At 43.9% G+C, this 27041-nt stretch overlaps 1 protein-coding gene across 1 annotated transcript in view; it reads right to left on the bottom strand.

Annotated features, from left to right (window-relative positions):
* The window catches only part of RETREG1 (reticulophagy regulator 1), a 128010-nt gene that overhangs the window by 65615 nt on the left and 35354 nt on the right, over positions 1 to 27041 (bottom strand). The window contains exon 3 of the mRNA XM_045863241.3: positions 21898 to 21928. Within this exon, the coding sequence (XP_045719197.2) occupies positions 21898 to 21928 (31 nt within the window). The remainder of the gene's footprint in view (positions 1 to 21897; positions 21929 to 27041) is intronic.

Below are 27041 nucleotides of genomic sequence, written 5' to 3'. Positions count from 1 at the left end.
AAACAGTATCCAAGCTTAACAAAAAAACCTAATCTATGGGTCTCCGGCTGAAACAGCAACTACAAGGATTTCTTTCTTTCCTAAGAAGAAATGATTCAGGGAGGCAACGATAGGATTATTTTATTAAGACATAATTGGGGGGTGCGTGTGTCGGGTCCACTGTTTTCTGAAGCCGTGGGCAGAGAGCTGAAGGCAGAAATGTATGGAGTTCCTAAAATAACAACTTTATCAAGATATGATTTACAGAGAATAAACTGTATGCATTTTTAAAGCACAAAATCTGGTGAGTTGTTTTTTTTTTTTTAAGATTTTTTTTATTTATTTATTTGAGAGAGAGAGAATGAGAGACAGAGAGCATGAGAGGGAGGAGGGTCAGAGGGAGAAGCAGACTCCCTGCCAAGCAGGGAGCCCGATGCGGGACTCGATCCCGGGACTCCAGGATCATGACCTGAGCCGAAGGCAGTCGCTTAACCGACTGAGCCACCCAGGCGCCCCAAAAATCTGGTGAGTTTTAACAGCTGTTTACACCCTTGAAATCACCATTGGAAGCAAGATACAGAACACTTCCAATGCCCACCTGAAAACACCTACCCACCTACGTGGTCACCTTCTTTGAAATCCAGCCCAGCCCAGGGCGACCATCAGTCTGCTGTCACAGCGGATTAGTAAAAGGTACTAGGAAAAAACCAAAACAAACACCCTACCTGACTCATCCTACTTGAAGGCTTTTTGGGGCTGGGTGGGGGTGTTAAAGCACATGGATTTTTCATTTTGCTCATCTCCATATACCGAAGCAGGCTCAGAGCTTGTGAAAGACAGAAGGCTGGCCTGGGGGTGGGGAGACCTTTGTCTTAGAGTCAGTGGAACCTGTTGTCCCAAGCATCCAGTCATCTTTGGTTTCTGTTTTTATGACATACAAACAAGAAGGCCAAAAACCATCTCACGGGAAACTCAGCTCAGAAGTCAGGTCCATGCTTGTCCACCTTTGCACTGTGCCTCCCTAAGGCATTTTTCTAAAATGAGAAATACATTATTCTCAGAAGTCAAAGGACCTTTTAATTATTTCAACTAAAGGAAATACATCCTGCACAACACACAGGAAAGGGATATCTCAGCAATATGGAACGGTGTCAGAACAAGTTCTGGAATTATCTGCAGAAAACAATGCAATTCCTGCTGGCTTCTGAACAGAACAGCTCCTACTTCTATTTGTGCTCTCATTCAAGTATTACTGTTGATTGCTGTACCCACTGGCTTTTATTCTAAGTAGCTTTATGATGTGTAATTGACATACAATCAACTGCATACTTGAAGTGCATTATTTGATAACCTTTGACATACGTATACACCCATGAAACCATCACCAAAATCACTATAATGAAGAATGCCATCAGCCTTCTAAAGTTCCGGGTGCCCTTCTGAATCCTTCCTTCCTTCCTGCCCTTCCTGGCACCACCCCCGTCCCTTCCAAGGCAAGGACTGATTAGCTTCCTGTGACAATACATTAGTTTGCATTTTAAGATTTTTACATAAATGGAGTCATACAGCATGACTATTCTTTGTCTGGTTTCTTTAATTCAGCATAATTATTTCAAGATTCATCCAGGTTGTTTTACTTGCTGGTGTATCAATAACTCATTCCTTTTTATTCTAGAGCAGTGATCCACTCTGTGGATACACCACAATTTACTTACCTATGCGCCTGATGATGGGCAGGTTTTAGCTCTTACCAATAAAGCTCCTATGAACATTCTTGCACAAGACTTTGTACGGACATATGCTCTCATTTCTCTTGGGTAAATACCTAGGAGTGGAATGGCTGAATCACATGGTGGTGTATGTTTACCTTTTCAAAAACCTGCACCCATCTGTTTTAGCAAATGGTTGTAACCATCTGACATTCCTTCCCACCAGCAGAATATGAGAGTTGCTATTGCTCGACATCTTCACAACACCTGGTATGGTCTTTTTAAATGTGGGCTGTTCTAGTAAGTGTCGTGGTATCTCACTGTGGCTGTAATTTGCAGTTCAAACAACTAACAATGGTGGGCATCTTTTTATGTGTTTATCTTTGTTGAAGTATCTGTTCAAATCCTTTGGACTTTTAAAACTTGGGTTGCTTGTTTTCTTATTAAGTTTTAAGAGTTCTTTCTATACTCGGGATACAGATCTTTTCAGATATACGGTTTATAAGTATTTTCTTCCAGTCTATGCCTTGACTTTTCATTCCCTCAATACTGTCTGCTACAGACCAAAGGTTTTTCAATCTTGATGAAGTCCGATTTGTTAAAATTTTCTTTTATGGGGGCACCTGGGTGGCTCAGTCAGTTAAGCGGCTGCCTTCGGCTCAGGTCATGATCCTGGGGTCCTGGGATCGAGCCCCATGTCCGGCTCCCTGCTCAGTGGGGAGCCTGCTTCTCCCTCTCCCTCTGCCAGCCACTCTGCCTACTTGTGCTATCTCTCTGTCAAATAAATAAATAAAATATTTAAAAAAAATTTTTTCTTTTATGGATGATGCCTATAGTCTTGTATCCCAGAAATCTTTCCTTAATTTGGGGTTATGAAGATTTTCTCCTGTGTTCTCTTCTGGAAATTTTATAAATTTCAGTTTACATTTGGGCCTGTTTAAATGCCCTTGGAATTAATTTTTATATATGATGCTAGGTATGCATCTAAGTTTATATTTTTGCATATGGATATTCAACTTTTCTGCACTACCTGTTAAAAAGCCATCTTCTCTCTGCTGAACTGCCTCTGAACCTATGTTGAAAACTGGTTGTCACATACATGTGACATGTGATTTCTGGACTCTACTCTGTTCCACTGATTTATCACCAGACAGTCTTGGATTAGCCCAGCTGTAAAGTAAGCCTACTCACTTTCTTTAGCCAGTAAGGAAACAGGCCTACAAGATGAACTGGTGGGCTCAAAGTCCATTGTTTCTTCCAGTGGTGCCATATTATCTCCTAAGATTTAATTCTTTTACATATAAAGAGGAACTCTCTGCCAAGAAAAAAATTAGTTGATATGACAGAGATGAACATATTTTTACTAAAAATACAGCCTCATTTTTTGTGATGAAAACAAGCTTTAGCAATATTAAAAGTAAACTTGTAATAAGAGAAAAGAAACACATTTCAGTCACAAAAAGCCTAACTTGTCTCTTCAACATGGAGACCGTCCCTCCTACCACATTGAGTTAGGGCTCTGACCATCTCGCAGCCTTGCACCGTGGGGACACCAAAGTCCTGTTTCCTTCCTCATTATTGGCATGTGATGAAACATTTTTAAATTCTTACTTTAAATTCTAACTGTACCTTTCTTTGCCTTTGTACTATTTATAAGGTCATGTTCTAGAAAAGGAAATAGAACCTGGCTGACAGAGGATGCAGTAGAATATGGAGATCAGCCTGCTGGCTCTGGGGAGGGATGGGCACGGAAATCTTTCCTCCATCACTTTGGTCTAGTAACTTACCCAGGTTTTGGTGTCCTTGTCTCATAAATGGGGCTACGACTTCCTGCCTCGTGAACTGTCATGAAGACACATTAGGTGACACTGAAAGCGTCCAGCACAATGACCAGCAATATTAAGCACTAATAGATGATGGTTATTAACAGGTTATCAGCACCGTCATCCAGGCTCCTTCCACTTCCTCACTGCCCTTCACCGCACTCCAAGCTCCCTGTCTGCTCCCTCTGATTCCTGGGGAGCCCTCAAAAGCTGCTTCCGTTCCTTGTAACTTTCTAGCCTCTGGTTCCTTGCATTTCTTGGTTCCAGCTTCCATGTGATACTGAGTCCAAATAGTAATTCCTCCATTATTAATGCTAGATTGAGGGGTTTCTGTTTGTTGTCACCACAGAAGCTTCCTTGGAAAGACAGGTCAGTTAGAGACTCATGGTTCTCCCCGTCCACAATGCCACCCCAGGTTCATCTGGAGCACAGTCACCGCAGGGGGCCAAGGCGAAGGTCCTGGACCAGATGCACTGCTGGGTTAGGACAAAACGTAACACACAGGCGGGGCGCTAAAACCTGTATCCTGTAATGGGAGAATCCAAACAAGTCCAGTCTTGACAGGTCATGAAAAACCAAGCTAGGAGATTCAATGACCAAAATCATAAGGTAAAACAAAACCAAACGAAACACTAAAAAGAAAATTTCCTTTGGTACTTCTGTTTTTTCACTGTGCAAATCTTGAAATTTCATATTCTTGATAAAGAAACATTCAACCTCTGGGGGCGCCTGGGTGGCTCAATCAGGTAAGCAGCCGACTCTTGATTTCAGCTCAGGTCATGATCTCCGGGTCCTGGGGTCGAACCCCATGTCCGGCTCCATGCTCAGCATGGACTCTGCTTGAGGATTCTCTCTCTCTCCATCTCTGCCCCTCCCCCCCATCTCCCTTTCTCTCTAAAATAAATAAATCTTAAAAAAAAAAAAGAAATATTCAACCTTTGAAAAGAGGTACATTGTTAGGTGCAACACATTACCACAAAGATGCTTCTATAATTTAAATATGAGACACCTATTATTACAGCTGATTGGAAAACATAAAATAGGATGCTGATATACGTGAAAATACCAGACTCCAATTTTGAAACATTAATCGATGTGTATACAACAAATCTGGTGGCCTTCGAATATCCTGCCTCTTCCTGTTTCTTACATTGTCTTAAGATTATCATTTCAGTGAGCAAAACAGAATCAATCTAAATATAATCATGGACTTCCTCCTGTCATGGCATGAGGTACCAATGAAAATGTTTTCTGATGATGTAATACTTCTAGATCTTTTTATCCTGGTGCCCGCAGGCTCTCTTTATGTAGAACAAACAGCAATGGAATCTCTTAGGAATCGTCTGAAAAGTGAATGCACACAGCTTTGACCATGCCTGACAAGGTACAAGTCTTTTGTTATTTCTACCACCTCTCTGACATTTGAGACCTTCTCCCTTGTTCCAACATCAAGGGAAATACAATAAAATCCTGACATAATAGGAGGTCCTATGCTAGATGTCCCACAGAGTGCCTTCCACACAGCAGGCATTTACTAAATCTTGGAAGAATGGAGCCACTGACTTGTGCTCGAGACACTGACAGGGAAAGTGGCCCCAAAGTTTAAGCAGGAATCCAAAAAAGCAAAGCTCCATCAGAGCCCTCACTCTAGGGTGACCATGGGAACTGTCACCTCACTTTCCCTATTCACAACCAAAAAATTGACATCGGTCAAGTGTTTCATTCCTTGACAAAGATCACAAGAAGTTCAAGTGAAGCATTTCAGAGTCAGGCCCGGGATAAGAGAGATTTTATTGCAAGAAAATGTAGCTGGCTAATGAGTTCCTGAACAGCTAACAGGAGAATTTGGTTCCTTCCAAATACATGGACATTTTTAATACATTCTACCTACCTCCACTTTCCCCCTCTCACAGAGCCTAGCACACAGCTGCTTCTCTGGTTAATTTTGCTGAATAACCATGAGTGTGTTACCAACGGGAATTTATGATCCCAAAACAGTAACTCTTGTTTTAGCAACATTAATTTAGGCTCCAGATAAGTGGATGATATTGTCAAAGAATGGACCTGGTTCTTCTAAGTTCAATATGTATAATGAGACCCTTCTGTATAATATGTTCAGTGTTCAGTCCTATAATAACAGTAGCTTTTAGAAAATCCTTCAGCTCTAGGAGCGCCTGGGTGGCTCAGTTGATTAAGCATCCGACTCTTGATTTCAGCTCAGGTCATGATTTCAGGGTTGTGAGATCGAGCCACATGTTGGTCTCGGCAGTGGTCAGGGAGCCTGCTTAAGATTCTCTCTCTCCTTCTCCCCTGTCCCTCCCCGCCCTACTTACACATGCATGTGCTCGCTCGCTCTCTAAAACAAAACAGAACAAGCCCTTCAGCTCGGAATATATGAACACACACACAGATGTGCCACTATAATGTGAAATTTGCCAATAATTTCATACCCTCCAATTATTAGTAGGTAAAATGGTTCTGGTTTGGAAAGATATAAGAATAATAAGGAATTGAGTAAATTCCTTAAAATTAGTGCTGGGTAAAACTAGTAATTATGGCCCCAAATCCAAGAAGCACCTATAAAGACTAAGGGTTAAGAAAAGGTGGTTAAAGTAGCTATCTTCATAAATAAATACGGAAACTGGACTTAGAAGTTTTTATCCCATAAATGAAAAAAATATACAACATCAAAAAAAAATTCTGAACATAGAATAAAAACCAATATAATCATATGAAAAATTTCCTAACCTAATAATAAAAAACCCTAATGCCAGATCAGATTATGAGTCCCAATTCTTCACTCCCTGTAGTAGTATTACATGTCCCCACCCTTGTCATGGCCTATGGTAACTGGATGTATTTTCCCCTTCTTGGCTTTGGAGTTGATCATGTCACTTCCTTCGGCCAACTGGAAATTAATAGGCAGAAGCTTGAAATGTGCATGAATGACTGGGTTTGCCCTTTTAGGTTCCTACAGTCTTTGTCCGTAAGAACAATTTGCCTTGGATAGCCTCTAGTCCAACAAGGCTGAAAGACTGAGGAGCAGGCCTGGATATACCCAAAGCTTGGAGCTATGTCCAGCCCAAACCAGATGAACCCCAGCTGGTCTACAGATAGAAAGCAAGAATGCCCTGAGATCTGTATGCCCTGAGATCTGTATGCTTATTACACAGCAATACCTGATCATGATAGGTCCTTACTCAATAAAGAGAAAAGTATGGCAATCAGGGAATCATGACATATATTCATTATCCTGTTTCTGTTTAGCTTCATGTGAACTGCTGATTAAAAAAAATTTAGAAGATCTTGAGAATACTGTATTATATTATAGCCTTTTTGACCAAAAATATTTTATATGGATCCACTTTTATATTTTGTCTGGATTCTTTCCTTCTATATAACATGGAAAAGGAGCCAGGATCTATCAGACTTGAGGGTTGGGAGAGGGGAGGGTGATCAAGACTGGTTAATGACTCTGCTCTTGATATTGTCTTGATGTTAGGTGACCCAGCCATGTGACCCCCACTTCTTCTCAGACCTTACCACAATGTCAGACCCATGGTAGTGGCTGTCAAGTTATCTTTCAAAGGTGTCAAAATATGAGTGAAGGTAGTATGTGCCTGAAAATAGCTTAGTCCACCATGACCCACACCCCAGTATTTACAACTTCCTTGAAATAACTACTGGAATTCAGGAGTCCCAGAGCACAATGGTAACAGACAGGAAAGAGTGTCCAAAAAGAATATGAAAGGGAACATTTCTTCTTTGTATCTAAAAAAGAAGGAGGGTCATGAGATGCTAGAACTATTTAACCAAAAGGGACTAGCAAATAATCCCCCTGGACTGAGAACTCTGAGTGCTGGACAGCTTATCTTTATGATTTTGTTTCATTAAGATCTTTTCCAGGCTTGGATTACCTGTAGCTTCATCCTACTAACTCTGCATTCCTATGAATTGTATCAACCAATGAATTCCCTCTATTTCCCCTCATTATTAAATTCAAAAGGGCAAAATGAGGGCGAGGGGCAGAAAGAGAAGCTCAGGCCAAGAGTTCACGCAAAGTCTAGGTGGTGAGCTCAGACAAAGGCAGAGACGCAACGTCAGAGTCTCAACTCCGGTAAATTCAACAGCGTCAACTTTTCACTGGCCTCTCTCTACTTTTCTAAAGCACTTGCTTAGCAAAAAAAACAGCTTTTCTTCTATTCCAGAAATCAGCTGGAAGTACCAAAAGAAAGAGTTTTCTCCAAAGTTTTAGCTAACAACCTTCTTGCTTTTATCAATCCCATATTCTAACCAGCATGAGAAAAGTTGTTACCAGCCACGTTGTCTTTCACAGTTGAGGACTTTTGTGCCTTCAACAAGGAACAGAGTCAACCTTCTAAGTCGATCTCTAACTTCCCATGTGCCCTCACAAAGAGCACAGATTCCTCAAACCAGGATCCCTTCCCCCCTTGCATTAGGCAAGTAGAAATGGTCCAACTCAATCACCTAGGTGTATGTAAGCAAGACTGTGGAGAAGGGCAGTCTTTTCTATTCCAGTTTAATGAGGACCTAGATTAGGTACCCCTGTTTTGACCTCAAATCCATTTCAGATCAATTTCTCAATTTAAAAATACATGTTTCAGGGGGCCTGAGTGGCTCAGTCAGGTAAGCAGCTGCCTTCAGCTCAGGTCATGATCCCAGGGTCCTGGGATGGAGTCCCACATCGGGCTCCTTGCTCAGCAGGGACCTTGCTTCTCCCTCTGCCTCTGCCTCTCTCTCCCTCTCTCTCATGAATAAATAAATAAAATCTTTAAAAAAAATAAATAAAAATACAAGTTTCTTTTCTTTCAATTACTGAGTCTTAATTTAAAAATTTTCTCAATTACTGAGTCTTCACTATATATTCCAAGCCTGGTAGAGCCACAAAAAGCCTTTTTTATTTTTTATTTTATTTTATTTTATTTTTTTTGCCACAAAAAGCCTTTAAAGCAAGATGATTTCATTTGAATTTAGCCTCCAGAAAGAAAAAAAAAAGGTATTTTAAATGCGTAATTTATTCAAAATACACATCCATTTCTGACTTGAGGATGTTTAGCTTGATAAGCTTTAGAATTCAGACAGTTTTCTTTCCATAGCAGATGACTCTTGAGTCATGACTGAAAATATCATCACTCATTTTAATAAAGATAATGACAACTGACCAAAAAAATTTAGGCAAACATCAAGAAAGAGATCTGGGGGGGAAATGTGTTTTCAGTGGAAGTAAAAATACTATTCACAATCTAAAACCTGCAGATCAGGAGAAATGAATACTGGAAGCACTTCTTGTGTTTTAAGTGACATTAGATGGCTCTGAAAGTTAGCGTTTAAAAATACTCTCTAAGAATACAAGCCAAATGACTACAGGATTATAAGTTCTCTCTCCCAGTTGTTCAGGTTTTAAAAACAGGCACAAGTAAGAATAGCCTTCAAAAAAAAAAAAAAACCTAATAAATAGCACACGAGCAATGCAATCTACCCAATAAGGATACCGTATCATGCACTTTTGCCTCCTTCTACCAGATACCTCTAAATAATAACATCGCCCCTCTCATTTCCCTCCTTCCTGCATGCTTTCTCCATGACGAAAATGACAAGTGAAGGGCACATTCTTGGGCTCTTCCTTTAGAACCAGTCCTCTCACTGCTGGAGGCAGGCATGAGTGCTGCCTAAAATCAGTTTCCATGCTGGCATCCGGCATTTACCTAGTTCCCTAACGCTACCTTCCGTTCTCCTGTAGGATTCCTGGATGATGAGCAAAGCCCACCACTTGCCCAGGTTCCCCTCTCTCCCCAGACAGAATCCTGCCCCCTCAAGACAGTGCAGACTGGCCCCAGCAGCCAGGCGCCAGGTCCGAGGTGCTGTCTGCTGGATGGAAGTGGTCCTGCCCGGCCACAGGCCTCTCCTTCCCCCACAGGGTCGTACCTCCTTGTTCTGAAAACAAAACCAAGCAAGAGAAAACCAAGCTGCTCACTCTTCACAGCAGCCTAAAGGCAGAACCAACGTAAATGTCCATCCACGGATGACCAGACCAGCAAAATGTGATATATCCAAGTAATGGAATATTTTTCAGCCATAAAAAAGAATGAAGTAATAACACCCGCTACAAAATGGATGAGCCTTAAAAATATGATGCTAAGTGAAAGAAGCCAGACACAACAAGGCCACGTATTGTATGGTTTGTGGGAAATATCTGGAAGAAGGCAAATCCGTGGAGACAGAAAGCAGATTCGTGGTTGCCAAGGAGCTAGAGGGAAGGGGGATGGGGCTTCCTTTTCGGGTGAGGAAATATTCTGGAACTCAACAGTGGTGATGGCCGCCAGATACTGTGAAGGGACTAACGGTCACTCATGGTCAATTATGGCTCTTCTACCACAATAAAAATAAATTAACAAAAAACAAATTAACAAAAAAATCACAGATTCATTTCTCTCCACACACCCACTGCCAGTATTTTCAAATATGTGGTTCACACGACCCACCTCCATTTTCTCAGCCCTGGTTTTATCCGTAAGCCCCTTCATTTGGTTTTTTACTTCAAAAAGTCTCTGCCTCCTCCACATGTATAAACAAAAGTATGGGGAACTATTTATAAAGTTCTCCACAAACACTCATATTTTTATACAATCCGGTCGCCTTCCTCAGTACCCTGAGAACATCACGTACAGCCTCCTCCTCGAAACACTCCTTGCCCCTGACCTCCAACCATGGCATCTTCAAGACCCTTCTTGACCATCTTGACCACGTGTTCCCTTTCCAAGCTCTTATTCCTATTTGCCCAGTAGGAACACTCTGGGCTCCCTGTCCAGTCTGGTGCTTCGTTGGCTTGACCACTCTGGCTGGCACCTCAAGCCTCCTTGTTTCCTCCCACAAATCAGGGTCACACTGCATTTCTTCAGTGGACGGAGATGTAAGTTGGCAAGCACACCCTCAACGTTTTCTAACAAAGGTAGTTCTTTCACACATAAGGAACACGATTTCGTACTCCTGCTGTAATGAATTACCACATTCGGTGGCGGAAAATCACACATTTGTCATCCTACTGCTCTGGTGATCAGAATCTAAAGTGGGTCGGCTGGGCCACATTCTTTCTAGAAGCTTCGGGGGAGAATCTGTTTCCTGGCCTCTTCCACTTTCCAGAGGCGGCTTGCAATGCTTGACTTGTGGCCCTGGGCTCCATCCTCAAAGCCAAAAGCATGTGTCTCTCTCCTCTCTGGCCACCTGTCTCCCTCTTAAAAAGATGCTTGTGAATACACTGGCCTACCTGGGTCACCCAGGATCCTCCCCCCATCCTAGAGACCCTTAACTTAATCACATCTGCGAAGTCCCCTTTGCCGTGTGAGGCACACAGTCACCCCACAAGCTCTGGGCGCTAGGGGGTGGACGTCTTTGGTAGTTGTGGGGAAAGAGGGCGGCATGCAGTCCACCACAAACATTCCCAGGTTCTGAGGACAACCTTTGGCAGCCACTTCTTCTGCACGCTTCCGGACCAAGCAGGGACCTTCACCCTCAATGGTGTACGGGGCAGTTCATGCCTAGCGGCCAACCACGCAGCAAGAAGTCTTCTCTCCTCAGAAGAGCAAATGAAGCAAATTTCTGGGGTTCCCTATTCAAGGTTATTTAGAGCTGGGGGTGAGGGGTGGGGGGAGGAAGGAAGGAATCCATGCATTTCACTTCCAAGAGAGGAGAAAGTTCTAAGTCAAGGACAGGTGAGGGAAGCACCTTTTTAAAAAGATCACGTGGAAGACTTTGTGAGTCGTAAGAAATAAGCAGTAAAAGGGTGATGAACTCAAAGTAGTTTGGGCTGGTTTGTATGTGAATGTCCTCCCCACCCAGTCTGTCCTATCCCCACGAGTGTGTCCCTGTCACTACTCTTTACCCTTATATATATATATTTAAAGATTTTATTTATTTATTTATTTGAGAGAGAGAAACAGCATGAGAGAGGGGAGGGTCGGAGGGAGAAGCAGGCTCCCCGCTGAGCCGGGAGCCCGACGCGGGACTCGATCCCAGGACTCCGGGATCATGACCCGAGCCCAAGGCAGTCGCTTAACCAACTGAGCCACCCAGGCACCCTACCCTTATATTTTAATATAGGTGGGAGAGGAAGCAAGGAACACATGTGTCTATCCACGTGTATACGTGTACACATACAGACATAATCGTTCACTGGATTTTCTTCCTGTACCTGGAGCGACGCAAATGTTTTTGCCCTGAAATGCGCGAGTACTGGAAACACTGCAGCCACACATCCAAGTTCCAGCAGCAACCACGTTATTCTTAGCTTCTGGGACACACAGATGTCCCCGCCCTCCCACGCCCTCTAGTGGCGGCCAGCATGTGAACCGTGCCACGTGGCGGGAACTTCATTCTACACTAGGTCTCAGCCCAGGTTTTGGTACAGATTTTACACACGCTTGCAAACATACAGCATTCTGGCCTAAGAAACTATTCACTTCATGTGTTAGGCATTTACCTTTTTTCTTGTGATTTTTAGTAGTGCCCTATAGTAAGCTCAGAAACTCAAAAGAAGTAGTGGACAGTCTGGTAAAAGAAAGTGCCCAAAGTCCAGTAAAAAGACAATAGGTAAAGGGGTGCCTGGGTGGCTCAGTCGTTAAGCGTCTGCCTTCGGCTCGGGTCATGATCCCAGGGTCCTGGGATCGAGCCCCGCATCGGGCTCCCTGCTCCACGGGAGGCCTGCTTCTCCCTCTCCCACTCCCCCTGCTTGTGTTCCCTCTCTCACTGTGTCTCTCTCTGTCAAATAAATAAATAAAATCTTTAAAAAAAAAAAAAAGACAATAGGTAAATAAATATGGTATAGTCACATGGTGGGATATTATACAGCAACAACCCAGAAGGAACCACAGCCATACACGGCAGCAGGGATTAATCTTTTTGAAAAATTAATCTTTTTGAAAAAGACATTAGTTCTAATGTAAATAAGTATGGTACCATTTTTATAGACTCCCCCCCCAAAAATCTTAGGAGTACATGTATATGTAATTTCAATATAGATACACACACACACACACATATATATATATATATCATTTTTTTAAAGGAATGGAATGAAGACCACAAAATTCAGGATCATTCTTGCCTTGGGCATGAGGAGGCAGCAGAAGAAGGTAAGGGAGAGACAGCAGCACCAGTCCTGTCTGGGGGAAAGGCTCATGTGTATTCATTTTATTACAATGTCTACAACTTACAAGTATGTTATATTCTTCAATATCTCAAATATTATCATTAAAATATAATTAAGGAATATGTGCAGGTAAGTAGATTGATAGATTGATAACTGATAGATGGACAGCTAGACAGAGGGACCAACCCAGGGGTGGGTTGTTCAGAAGAGAACATGAGGTCTTCTCAGCTCCATTCTTGTTTGAATTGCCTAAAGTCCTCCTATAGTTTGGAGCTATCAATCCTAGTCTGAGTGATACAATGAGTTTCTAAATTTTACTTAAGTAAAAACTCATGGATCATGTGTCAATCAGGAGAAGATGCAGTTAGGCCTTTCCCCTGTATGTGGAGGCTCAACCTTGGGCCTGTAGCAGAACCTCAGAAAGGAAGAATTCAAGAATTTTATCCCACCCCTCAGACACTACCTGACCTTGGAAATGAATAATTTTCATTTTTTAAAAAGATTTTATTTATTTATTTGATAGAGAGAGACACAGTGAGAGAAGGAACACAAGCAGGGGGAGTGGGGGAGGGGGAAGCAGGGAGCCCGATGCGGGGCTCGATCCCAGGATCCTGGGATCATGACCTGAGCCGAAGGCAGACGCTTAAAGACTGAGCCGCCCAGGCGCCCCATAATTTTCATTTATTACTTAATAATGCATTAATACTTTTCTTCACTCCAGTCCTAAGAGGCTTAATGTCAAGTGGCACTTGGCCTGGTCAGCTCCCATGCCCCCCGCCCCCCAGTAATGCCTCTGACTTATTTCTGAGGCTCCATCCTTCCGTAGAGCCCAGCTGTTTCTCTGGACATCGGCCCTGACCTTTGTTTCCAATGACGGGGCCCCACACCAGTCTCTCTCCTTGTAACCAGAGCCCTGTCTCTGGACGGCAGCTCGGCAGTCAGGGCCCTTAGGCACTTGGAGACACACTACCTGCAGACTTCCGTGTGTCACCTCCAACAGCCACAGTCACGCACCTCATCCTGCCTGAAGGGACGCACACCCCCTTCACGGTCTCTCTTCCTGATAAAAGCTACCATGTTCATTACAGAAAGGGAAATGTAATGTGGGTAAACAAAATCAAGAAAATGAAAACCACCTGGATTCCCCTAACAGAGCGATACCACATGTGTACCAACATATCATTATAATATCATACATTATACCTTCCTGCACTTATTTAAACCTACAGGTTTTTTTGGTTTTTTTTTAACGCAATTAGCAATAAAGGGTAAATTTTCAGATTGCTAAATACTCTTATAACATGATCTTAATGAACTGCATAATACTCCATTTATTCCAGGTACTATGGCTGCATTAAAAAAAACCTTACCAGTGTAAAATAAAAAATATATACATATATCATATACAGCTCCTGCCTCAGGGCCTTTGCACTTGCTGTTCCCTCTGCCTAGAAGCTCTTTACCCAGACATGCTTCACAACCTCACTTCCTAGGCTTTGCTCAAAATCTTCAGTCAAGTCTTTCCTGAGCACTTTATTAAAACCTGGTCCTTCCCACCCACGCCTACACACCCTCATCCCTCATCCTACACATAATATTGAGGGCTTTTCACTTAAGGAGCCTTGAGTTTTAAGTCATTTAGGGCTCATCTAAGGGCTACTGCTCCCAGACCCAGAAAGCCTGACCCCTGGCTTTCTGTCCATATTCTGACTTGATAAATCTGCTTGGATAGAAGGAGACTATGTTACTCATGAAGGGAACATGCAGCCAGAAACAGGTCTAACCATTGATTGCCCTGATTCTCAATGAAGCTGGTGGGCTATGAAACGCACTTCCTGTCTGGTTTTATTTTTAATGCTTCAGGAAATGTATCCCATTGGTGGTGAGGATCCATGTCAATTTCAGGGTGAAATTTTTCTCTTGAACGCTCGTTCTAGCCATGTTTCAGTTTGACAGGCTCCTGAGAGACAAAGACAGCCCCTAAATGTCTAGCAGGGGGCATTTTCAAAAACCCGTAAGTAATCTTCTATGTAGGTCCACCACTCATGGTGAAGAGAGAAGCAGTAGAATTCTGCTAGTCCTCCACACTAGCTTTAAAAACTGCTTAGAGTCCTTTGTTCCATACTTGTCTTCAAACTGGTCTAATTTTCAAAGCACAACTTTAAAAAATGAATTCAACAGATTGGAATCCGGATGAAGAACTTAGAGAAACTTTCAGACCAAGTCTCAGCAGCTCTGGCTGAGAGCTCGCCATCTATCAGTCACTGAATGGGGCTGGCTGTTCTTCCCTGACAGAGAGGAAGAAAGGGGCTTTGACTCTCCATTGTGCAATATAGGACTACAGAATAGAGCTCAATTATTATTTTTGGGGAAAAAAGGGAATAAAGGCCTATGTGGATTTTTATTTTGGCAGGATAGAGATTTGAATAGTGTTTCGCTCCCAGGCCAGCCCAGATATCTTCAGCCAAAGACTTATTCAAGTTCAGATATGCTTATGCTAAAATCCAGTAGACTCCGATTTTAAGGGAATATTTTCTCTAAAAGTAAATAATTTTTACCAAATTTAATTCAATCAAATGTATCCTTCACAGCAAAATTTTCTTTTAAAACTCATGGAGATGTGGCTCCCTGTCTACAGTTCTGGCTGAAATTAAATTGAAAAAAAAAAAAATACAGCTTTCAAATATAATGCCTTATGAGAAAGGTACAGGGACAAGATTATAAAACACAAGTTACAAGGTGACTTTTAGACACATTCAAAAATGCTCAAACTGTAAAAATCGACTAGTTTCAATGGGCAAATCAAAAATCATTGCTGTGCTTAACAGCAAAGAAAGGATACTTTTTAAAATACCATGTGACTATGCAAGGCTTTTTACTTAGTAATTCACCTTGTCAATGTAATTTTGATGAGTAAGGATGATCCATAAATACTGAAAATGCAGTTTTCACACTAAATTCTATTCCTCAGAGAGACAATTTAGCAAATGCTAGATGACTTTTCACTTTTAACAGAGACATAAAGTCGTGCTCAAAGATTTAATTAATTAGACATCCCCTACTTAAATGCTCCAGTCTGTTCTGGGCATATGAGCTGGGACAAGCTTGGGACTTGGGTTTTACAACCAAAGATTCTTAGCTCCTTTTCTCCGAAAAAAATAGAACCAGCTAGAATGCTCTGACTGGCAGTTATCAGGAAGCTGACAAGGCAGAAGGGCATTTTATCCCATGAAGTGGGGCCACACAGCTATTTCTCCTGAGCGCATGAGACGGAAACACGCCGACACCCCCACCATCTGACCAAGGTAGAGGCAAAAAGCTCACGACTCTTGCTAATCCCTGCTGGCTCTAGAAATACTGACTGTTAATTCTCTGCTATGCCTCTGAAGAGTCAACTCCAGGTAAGGCAAAGTAGATCTGATGTCCTCATGAATCACTGGAAAGCCACTCCCCGATTCTTGTGAAGGGTACCCTGCTAGAGGCATCGAGATTCCAGGGACACCTGTTAGAAAATCCCAGAGTTCTCAGCCATAATTTCCAAACTCTTTAGCTGCCATGAAAAAAAAAATGGTATTTTCTGTAAATTGGCACTGAACGATAAAACAAGATTTTTGATGAGAATTTTGAGAATAGCTCATCTGGTTATAATGTACCCAACTATTAAAGAAGTCTGTAAAGAAATTTTGAATGATCAGGATATATGCAAGTGAAGTTATTCCTGTCAAATTTATACTTAGAAAAACCTGGCCAAAATGAAAACAAATTTATGTTTTTAAAAGGCAGTGTGCACAATGTCTCCTTTGTTAACATGAGATTTTATTCAGTCAGCTGCCAGAGTCACGTGCAGAAATAAAAAGCTCTTAGGACACTAAAGGTCAGGTTGCATTTCAATACTCAGAATGAGCCATAAGAGATGTTAATTTGGTTCAGTTGACAGACTGCTCTGTATACACCCTGTGCAGGTTGTAGAGTTAGTGACTTAGTTTATTAAAAAATAGGTCAAGCAGGAGCCCTTCTCAGAGCTTACCCACTGTGAACCACAGTTTCACAAAATCAACTTTCCATGTACAAAAGTCTATATATGAGTAGCATCTGATTAAAATTATCCAACTTTTATTACTGATGACCACATCAGAAATTAGATGCTGGCTTTATTGTTATTTACCAGTATAACCCATGTGAACTTTATGAATAGCCTTTAAATGCCCAGAGAAACTACACATATACATAAGGGTACAGTACCATCCTCATGCTAAATTTTGAGGGAAATAATTTTAGCTAAGCCAACAGAAGCAAATTTTCCCGAAGAGTAAATAACATTCTGGGAAATAAGCCATCAGACTACAGAGAAGGAAGGAGATCCTTTTTCTTCTCCAGCTTTACTGAGACATAGTTGACATATAACATTGTATAAGTTTACCGTGTACAATATGAGGGTTTGATACGCACATAAATTGTGACATGATTACCACATAGATAGCTGACACATCCTCCACCTCACATAATTCCCGTTTTGTTGGGGTGGTGGTGACAACACAGAAGGTCTACTCTCTTAGCAACGTGCAAGTGTACTATATTATATTGCTCACTAGAGCGGCCATGTTGTACGTTAGATCCCCAGGACTCATCGGTCTTATCACTGCAAGTGTATGTGTGCCCTTTGGCCAACTTCTCATTTCCCTTCCCTCCCAGCCCCTGGCAACTACCAGTCTCCTCTTCTGTTTTTATCAGCAGCTTTTTTAGATGCCACATATAAGTGAGATCATACAGTTTTTGTCTTTCTCTGACTTAGGTTACTTAGCACAATGCCCTCCGGGGTTCATCCATATTGTCACAAACAGAAGAATTTCCTTCTTTTTGTATGGCTAAGTAATATTCCCTTGTACATATGTCCCTATGTATCCATTCGTCCACCGTTGGACACTTAGGCTCTTTCCGTGTCTTGGCTGTTCTGAATGACGTTGCAGTAAACATGCTGCTATGGGCTTCTGTTTGTGGCACTGATGTCCTTTCCTTCGGGGTATACCCAGCGGTGGGATCGCTGGGTCATAGGGTAGTTCTATTCTCAAGTTTTAGGGAACCTCCACCCTGTTTTGCATAGTGGCTATACCAATTTACATTCCCACCAACAGTGCACAACGGTTCCCTCTGCAAGGAGCTCCTTCGTAATTAAAAAGCTTTACAATGGCATTATGAAGAGAGAGTGGTCCATTATTTGCCTCACCTTTTTATAGTGAACGTAATGATCTTTAATGAAGCAATTAAAGCCCCACAGAGAGAAGGCCTGGCTCGTTCTGAGAGTGAGACAGCAAACCAACCATGGAAGTGGAAAGATCCTAATCCCACAGTGCTCCTGTGAGCAAAACCGCGCCTCTCTGACTCAGAAGAGCCTCTCATACAGCACTGCATTTTGTCCTTCAAATAAAGTGGTTCTGAATTTTTCAATGTGAAAAACACAAGCACTACCCAGTACCAGACACTAAGAATCACCGTGAGCAACATACCGAATCAAAGAAATTAGAGGAATAAATATTGTAATTTCATGTCTCCATGATGAATAGAGAACAGAATACAATTACACAGGAGAAACTGTGAACTCAGCCATCGAAAAGAATGAAATCTTGCCATTTGCAAAGACACGGATGGGGCTAGAGAGTATTACGTTAAGCGAAATAAGGCAGTCAGAGAAAGATATCATGATTTCACTCAAATGTGGGATTTAAGAAACAAAACAGATGAACACAGGGGAAGGGGAATAAAGAGAGAGGGAGGCAAACCATAAGAGACTCTCTATTTAAGGGAGGTGGGTGGGGGATGGGTTAGATGGGTGATGGGTATTAAGGGCACTTGTTTTGATGAACACTTACATGTAAGTGATAAATCACTAAATTCTATTCCTGAAACCAATATCACACTATATTTTAACTAGCTAGAATTTAAATAAAAATCTGGGGGAAAAAAAACCAGTGTAAAAATACCGGAAAGTAGCCCTTCTACTGTGGATTAAATCCCTTTGAAGGAGTCACTGACCAAACAGAAACGTAACAAGATAACAAAATGAAAGAAACGGGAATGATTCTTTGATCCCACTTCTGATCACCAGCTACAATTTTGGTCCCACAGCTGATGATCTTGCCAAGTTCATTCCTCTCTTGGCCTCAGTTTTTCTCATCTGCTGAGTAGGTGAGAGAGAGAATCATTTCAGATATCCCTTCCAGCCCTAAAAAGTCTGTAATGCAATCTGAGGTATTTGCGTGTTTGAGATATTGTGATTCATAATAAGAAATATAGATTTGGCCTTTGTCCCCAAGTTCCTGGGGGGGGGACCGGAGGGGGACCTTTTCCACACCACCTAGCGATTCTAGGTCACCAGCTGAGGGTTCTGCAACTCAACTTGATTCTGACATTATCTACCTGGAGATAGAGTCAGACCACCCCAGGTTAAGGCTCTGTCCGACAAGGCTGTCCCCTCCCCCACTTCAGATGCCATTTGCAACCCAGGCTGTCACTTGTGCTTCTGACCAACCTGCTATATACTGGAGGTTCCAACAATCCCCTCCCTTGAGTTCCATTACTTGCCTCCAGCAGCTCCCAGCACTCACACATTTTACTTACTACATTACAGGTTTGTTAAAAAGATGTACCTAAGAAACATCCAGCTGCAAGAGAAGCCTAGGGCAAGGCAAGGGGAAAGAGTGGGGAGCTTTCATGGCCTCCCCAAATGTGCTGCTCCCCCATAAATCACGTGGTCACCCATTTGGAAGCTCTCCAAACACTGTCCTTTTGGGTTTTTATGGAGGCTTTAGTCCACAGGCACGACTGATTAAATCACTGGCCATTGGTGACTGGTTCAACCTCCAGCTCCTCGCCCTTCCCCAGAGAAGAGGAGGAGGACTGAAAGTTCCAACCTTCCAATCAAGCCTCTAATCAATTTCCATGCCAACCAGCCCCGTCTTTAGGTGCCATAGAAAAGCCACCTCATTAACATAACAAAAGACACCTTTCTCTCAACAATTAGGAAAGTGCAAAAGTTTTAGTGATTTGGTGCCAGAATCTTGGGGACAAAGGCCAAATCTATATTTCTTATTATGAATCACAATAACTCAAACACACAAATACCTCAAATTGCATTACAGACTTTTTAGGGCTGGAAGGGATATCTGAAATAATTCTCTCTCTCACCTCAGCAGATGAGAAAAACTGAGGCCAAGAGAGGAATGAACTTGGCAAGATCATCAGCTGTGGGGCTGGGACCAGGATGAACCTGAATATGTATCGAGGTAATTGTGAAGTGAATGAGATCCTCCCTTAAAAAGCTTATTTCCAAGGCACCTGGGTAGCGCAGTTGGTTAAGTGATTGACTCTTGGTTTTGGCTCAGGTTGTAATCTCAGGGTTGTGAGAAGGAGCCCTGCATCAGGCTCCTCGCTCAGAGGGAGTCTGCTTGAGATTTTTCTCTCCCTCTCCTTTGCCCTTCCCCCCGTCCTGTGCTCACTCCCTCTGCCCCTCCTCCTGCTTGCTCTCTCTCTCACTGAGATACATAAATCTAAAAAAAAGGGGGGGGGGGCGCCTGGGTGGCTCAGTTGTTAAGCGTCTGCCTTCGGCTCAGGTCATGATCCCAGGGTCCTGGGCTTCCCCTCTCCCACTTCCCCTGCTTGTGATCCCTCTCTCACTGTGTTTCTCTCTGTCAAATAAATAAATAAAATCTTAAAAAAAAAAATAAAAAAATAAAATTAAAAATGGTTATTTTCATTATCATGCCTTCTCTGGAGGCACATGAGCACTTTCCCAAAGTGGTGAAATATTATAGATCTAAAAAAAAGCCATATTATAAGCTGCTTACCCGGCTGACCAAACCCGGCATTGGCAGAGTTCCTTGGTCCTGCTCACTATTTTATTTTTTCCAAATCATTATCAAACACTCAAACAGCTTTTTTTTTTTTTTTTAAAGATTTTATGTATTTGACAGAGAGAGAGACAGCGAAAGAGGGAACACAAGCAGGGGGAGTGGGAGAGGGAGAAGCAGGCTTCCCGCGGAGCAGAAAGCCCGATGTGGGGCTCGATCCCAGGACCCTGGGACCATGACCTGAGCCGAAGGCAGATGCTTAACCGACTGAGCCACTCAGGCGCCCCTCAAACAGCTTCTAAACAGGGCTTGGACAGCAAGGGCTCTAGAAAAAGCAGGCAATTGATAACTTCACCAGTCAAATAAGGACCAGTAAATCACAAAGTGCTTTTTTAAAATTCCCTTGAAATCACACTAGCTCACTGGGTCGCATCGTCCCCCTAACCAAAATTAAAGAGCAAGCTCAATTTCTTCACTTGCACGGGAAGCTTAGACACTTGCCCAAGGAGGCCCAGTGTGTCTGCGGTGGGCAGGACTAGAGCCCAAGGCCCATACTGCCAGGCCCGCCAGGGATGGGTTCATGCCTAAAGGGGCCTGCATGCCCCAAGGGCAGCATCGTTAACCAATTTCAAATCACTCTCTCTGATCCTGTTCTTATCAACAGCCTTCTGATCTTAATTTGATCTCCCAAGCAGACTCTCCCGCTTAAAATAACCAACTTGGAGAAACCTGGACAAACATTACTTTGGCCAGGTGGTCAAGGTTAAAACCGTAATGATAAATCACATCGATGAGACGTACCCCTGATACAATGTGATGACAACGGCACTTTACCTCTGTGCTCTTCTTCCCCAAACCCATAACCGCAGTCTAGTCATAAGAAAAACACCAAATTCTAATAAAGGGACATCCTACAATGTATCTGACTAGTACTCCTCAAAACTGTCAAGGTCAACGAAAATAAGAAAAGTCTGAGAAACTGTCACAGCCAAGAGGAGCCTAAGGAGGTATGTCTATGGAATGCATTGCGGAATCCTGGATGGGATCCTAGAACAAAAAAAAGACATCAGGCGAAAACTAGGGAAATCTGCACACAGCATGGACTTTTCGCTAATAAGAAGATATTAATTGTGACAATGTATGGCGGTAATGTAATATTACTATGTGAAGAGAAGAAAGGTAGGCGATGTACTATCTCTATATGGAAACTCTGCACTATCTTCTCAATTTTTCTGTAAATCTCAACTGTTCTAAAACATAAAGTCAATTTTAAAGGAGAGAACCAACTGATGGATCTGAATCCACTGGACATCTTGGAGGCTCAATCACCTACCCTCTTGTTAGCAATAACATTGAAAAAAAACCAAGTTCCTTACCTTTCGCTGAGGCTTCTCCATAACTGGGCACCTGTAACAAGGAGAGGCAAAAAGCAAGACATTAATGGAGGTGTTTTTCTCTTGAGGCATTTCTCAACTTAGAAATATTCTGAGCTATTTAACACGAAATGCTTAGGGGCGCCTGGGTGGCTCAGTCGGTTAAGCGTCTGCCTTCGGCTCAGGTCATGATCCCAGGTCATGATCCCAGGGTCATGATCCCAGGGTCAATGAGTCCCGCATTGGGCTCCCTGCTCAGCAGGGAGTCTGCTTTCCCTCTCTTTCTGCCCCTCCCCCAGGCTTGTGTTCGTGCGCACACACACACTCTCGCTCTCTCTCTCAAATAAATAAATAAAATCTAAAAAAAAAATGAAATGCTTAAATATTTAAACTCTAGGAATTATCGAACCATTCAGTGTATACCTCTGGTACCATAATTAATTCAGGCGATTAGTCCATGAATATTTGAGATCCTACTACATGTAAAACACTTGGACAGGTGCCATGAGAGATCCTACATCACACGTGGTCCTGCCTCAGGGACTTGACTGTTCAGTGAGGCAGTCCTAGCATGCACTCAAGTACATACGAACCGAGGCAGGTGGTGTAGGAACTACACAAAAAGCCCAATCCACGAGAGTTCAGGGAAGAGAGAAAATCAGGCTGCTCAAGGAAGCACCAATAACCGAGGTGGCATTTAAGGTGGGTTCTGAAATGGTGCTGACGGAAGGAGAACTAAGACAACTGTTACTTGAGAAAGGGGATTTTTATCTCTTCCTTCCTTAGGTGTTCTGAGCTTATACCTAGGTTCAAATGAAATCAACAGAAAAAAATGTATACTTAGATCATCACTTGCTTTCTTGATTGGCTTGCTTTCTTCACTGTGCTATATCTTAATATTATACTCTCAGCTACCGGCTTTAATGAAGTGCAATATTAGAAGCACCACGAGGCTGTTTCTGCATTTTCCCATGAAACGAATGCCAACGATGTTGTCCCTTTTGTTCTGCAGTCTCCCCTACCAAAGATCTATGTAATAAATTCTTAAAATTGAGTCCCAGGGAAAAAAGTTTCTCAAAATTGCTTGCATTCTTTCATCAGACTATTAGAAGAATTGTTCAGTTGGTCTAGTTTCCCTTTTTGCCTTGGCTGCCGGGAAGCCCAGGGATGACTCTGTCACTCAGTTATGGTCACATTAGAATCCTGTTCCTCTACTACACCTTTTTAAATGAGTCTCATTTTTTATGATCCTTATAAGCTTTTGGGGTTAGATGGCATATATTTGGGGGTTAGAGGGCACGTCAAACAAAGCAAATAAACTATTCAAAAGAATCCAAGGAATTCTGAGCACTAGTGAGGCCTCAAGGTGACGTTGGAAAGTGGGATAAAGTCGAGCACTAATAACCCACATGTCATAGGACATTTCTCTGTTAACACTGGATCCAAGAGTGGAGAAAGCAGATAACACTAAGGGGTGTTTGCTTGTTTGGTCTGTCATTAAAAGTGAGGAAAAGGAGTATGATTGCTGGCTAAGGGGACAAGGACATTTAGAATGGCAGGGACAGGAGCACCACAGTCATGGAGCACAGAGCAGGCTGGGGCTGTGTGGAGCTGGGGGGCAGTGCGGGGGGAAGAGGCTGAGCAGGGCAGCACCTACATGGAAAGGAGAGAGCGGGTTCCCGAGGAGCGAGGGGCTGGCAGAACATGGCATAAATGGGCAGTGCAGATTTCGCAGGAGGAAGGGTATAAAGAGACAGGGGTGGAAATGCTCCACAGGTGGCCATGTGGGGACCCGCTGAGCCCCCCCTCCCCACCACACAGGGCGGTTCTTGAATAGGATATTAAAGGGGACCAGTGTGGAAATTCTGGGCTCTTCTGTCATGAGAGAGAGGGGTAGGTGATGGAGGAAGAGCCTATGGCTGCAGAAAAGTTCCCCAGGGCCTGGATGAAGAGAAGTATGCACTCAAGGTAGGCTCCAGCAAGAGTGAGCGAGAAATCCACCGCAGCTGGAGGCTGCTCACGCTGCTGACTTGCAACAGACACGTGGGCTTTGGTAGGTTCCACAAAGATTAATTTACCTGAAAGGATCTCCATACTCGGCCTCACCTACTTCATAGGAAGCATCTAAGATGGTTTTAAAGATCAGTGTTGGGGGGCGCCTGGGTGGCTCAGTCGGTGAAGCGTCTGCCTTTGGCTCAGGTCATGATCTTGGGGTCCTGGGATCGAGGCATCGGGCTCCCTGCTCAGTGGGGAGTCTGCTTATCTCCCTCTGCCCCTCCCCCACTCATGCTCGCTCTTGCTCATGCTCTCTCTCAAATAAATAAAATCTTGAAGGAAAAAAGACAACCATGGGGGAAGAGGAGGAATAAAACTAAATTCTTAACAATGAGAGTGTGCTATCTTCAGGCAGGAATGCGGCAGGGGGGAGTGGAGACCCGGAGGTGGGAGGGGAGAGAACAGCCCCATGAGCCTGAGGACTCGCTCACGCTTTCCCAGCTGCTGTGGCAAAGCCAAGGTGTCCGGCCCGAGTGGCTGGCAGGTCTGGTGGAAGCCATGGAGTTTCCATAACCGCATCTAGCTCGAACTGGGCGCCTCCCAGAGACCCATTCATCACAGCAGGGCCCTGGGCTGAAAGGTCTGCAGAGGCGGGCTCCTGCCATCTATGTGCAGGGCTCACACGGACTTTGTCTATGTGCTTTGTCTGCACAGACTCCGCTGAAGGAGGCCGGGGCGGACACCAGTGTTCCTTCGGTCATAGGCTGAGGAGTGCTGGGAAAGCACAGTTAATCCCGCTCTCCTTTCCTCTTGGTGCGTAGCAAGCTACCCAGTTAAAACCCTGACGTAAAGCTTGGCCTGGGACACAGCCTGCCCTACAGGATGGGGGCATGAGAGCTCCCCCGGGGGGCAGAGAGGCCTGTGGGGGTGGGGTATCTGGAAGCCCCTGGAAGCCCCGTGCTGAGGCAGGCCCCGCACAGAAAGGCGCCCCACACAGACTGCCTGATGGGCCAACAAACCCCGTGTTGTTCAGATTCTGCATCAGAGCTGCAGGGGGCAGAGGGTCACTGCGCCCGAGGCACTTCTAGTCGACGCTCTTAGGTGGCCCTCGCACAACTGCGTGGTTGCGGGTCAGTTTCTGCCATTTCATGGGATAAGGAGACCGAGTGGCGGCGGGCTTTTCTGCCCCGAACCGTGCAAAATCTTACTTTATATGGAAAAAGCGAGGCACCATATGGGATTCAGTCAAGGATCAAGAGGTGGGGAGACTGTCCTGGGTTATCCAGGTTGGGCCCCAAATGCAGTCACAAGGATCCCTGTGAAAGGGAGGCAGAGGGAGATCTGGTGAGGATGGAAGAGGAGAAGGGGCCACGAGCACCGAGGCAGAGAGTGGAGTGTTGAGGCTGCAAAGCCAATACACCAACCAACCACCCGAGGCCGAGGCCAGGAGAAGAAAAGAATGCTTCCCTAGAGCCTCCGGAGGGGGCACAGCCCTGCTAGCACCTTGATTTTGGCCCCGTGCTCTACTGATTTTGCACAACTGGCCTCCAGAACAGCGAGAGAAGAGATTTCTGTCGTTTTGAGCCACCACGCCGATGATGATTTGTTACTGCAGCCCCAGGACACGGACACAGTCCAGGATGGGTGCCCTCCACGGCTGGGGAGTGGAGTGAATGAGCTCAAGGACTGGACCCGTCAGGCTCGTATTCTTCCAACTCTCCCGGCTTAGTTTGGTAAAGGACTGAACCTTTGCAAGCAGAGGTGTCCCACCCTTTAGGAATAGGAAAGTCCCGTCTCTGCAAGAACATCAGGCCAATGAGTCAAGGCTGAGAATGACCTCTGCGTGACCGGCCAAGAGTGAGAAATGAGCAGTTGCAGAGTTTTCCAGCTCCGTCCTGGCCTTCGGTGCTTGTCTGCTCCTTATAACGTGTGCCCAGATGTGACCCGCTTTGATGCAATGCCAACACTGCTGAGATGCTCATCCACAATGGCCGCTGACAGACTTTTTAAGCAGTTCTTTTCTTCTAAGATTCCCCTGAGGAAGGTCCTGGAGGGTGAAGATGTTACAAAGTCTAGTGGAGAAAAATGGGCTCTCCTCTATCCATTAGGAATCAGGGCAGAAACAAGGCATCGCCATGCGTGGACTGGAGCGGCCCTGGGCAAAACCCCACGGTGTAAGTTGCTCTACCTCCGGGCATCCTTAACTACATCTGGCGTGAACAGAAAGTACTGGGGCGGGTGCCTGATAGGGTTAAAAGTTAGGGAGTCGGTGGGGCGCCTGGGTGGCTCAGTCGGTTAAGCATCTGACTCTTGATTTCAGCTCAGGTCATGATCTCAGGGTCCTGGATGGAGCCCTGTGCTGGGAATCCACGCTCAGCGGGGGTCTGCTTGAGGATTCTCTCTCTCCCTCTGCCCCTCCTCCTGCTTGCATTTTCTCTCTGTCTCTCTCTCTCTCTCAAATAAATAAATAAATCTTAAAAACAGAAGTGAGGGAGCTGGGTGACTGTTCTCTGAAACACAAAATGTTGGGGCAGGGAGAGAGAGGAGAGAAGGAACACTGCATACAAGAACATAATCTTAGCGATTCATGAAATGCAGTAACTGCACACAAACGCATTGGTGGGAGGTCTCCTAACCAAACCTCCAGTTTGGAGTTGCCCCCTTCCAGGAGATTGATTCTTCACATAAATTCTTTAAATTCACAAGTTTTCTGTCACCTTCCTAGATCACTAGAGCGAAGGAATTCCCTTCAAACCTTGAAACACAACAATGTGAAACCATCTTTCGAAAAATGGTTTACACACGATTTGCTCTAAAACTGTAAAGACTTAAAAGATAAACCGGAGTTAAGGCACATTGTAGAACATGATGACGGTAAATCGGTAACAGCTTCGATCCCCAGTCTCAGAGTTGGCTTTAGGGAGAACAAGGCTGCTTCCCACAAGGCAGGCCTTGGGATTCCTGTTAGAGCAAGAACTTTGGGAACTCCTTATATGCACTGACCCATATGGACCCCAACCAGCATTATCCCTCCGTGTGGGGGTTACGCTTAATGAAAATAAATGTCTCACTGTAACCTCTTCCTCTTTGCTGTTTTTTGATCAAATCCATCTTACCACATTTAGGTTCCCAGGGCTCAATTATTCCAAGGA

Source organism: Mirounga angustirostris, unplaced genomic scaffold (genome assembly GCF_029215605.1).
Source record: "Mirounga angustirostris isolate CCGP_5_RB_7025 unplaced genomic scaffold, mMirAng1.0.hap1 SCAF_7, whole genome shotgun sequence".
NCBI lineage: Eukaryota > Metazoa > Chordata > Mammalia > Carnivora > Phocidae > Mirounga > Mirounga angustirostris.
The sequence above is the reverse complement of the archived record's forward strand: the minus strand, read 5'-3'. Positions and strand labels throughout refer to the sequence as shown.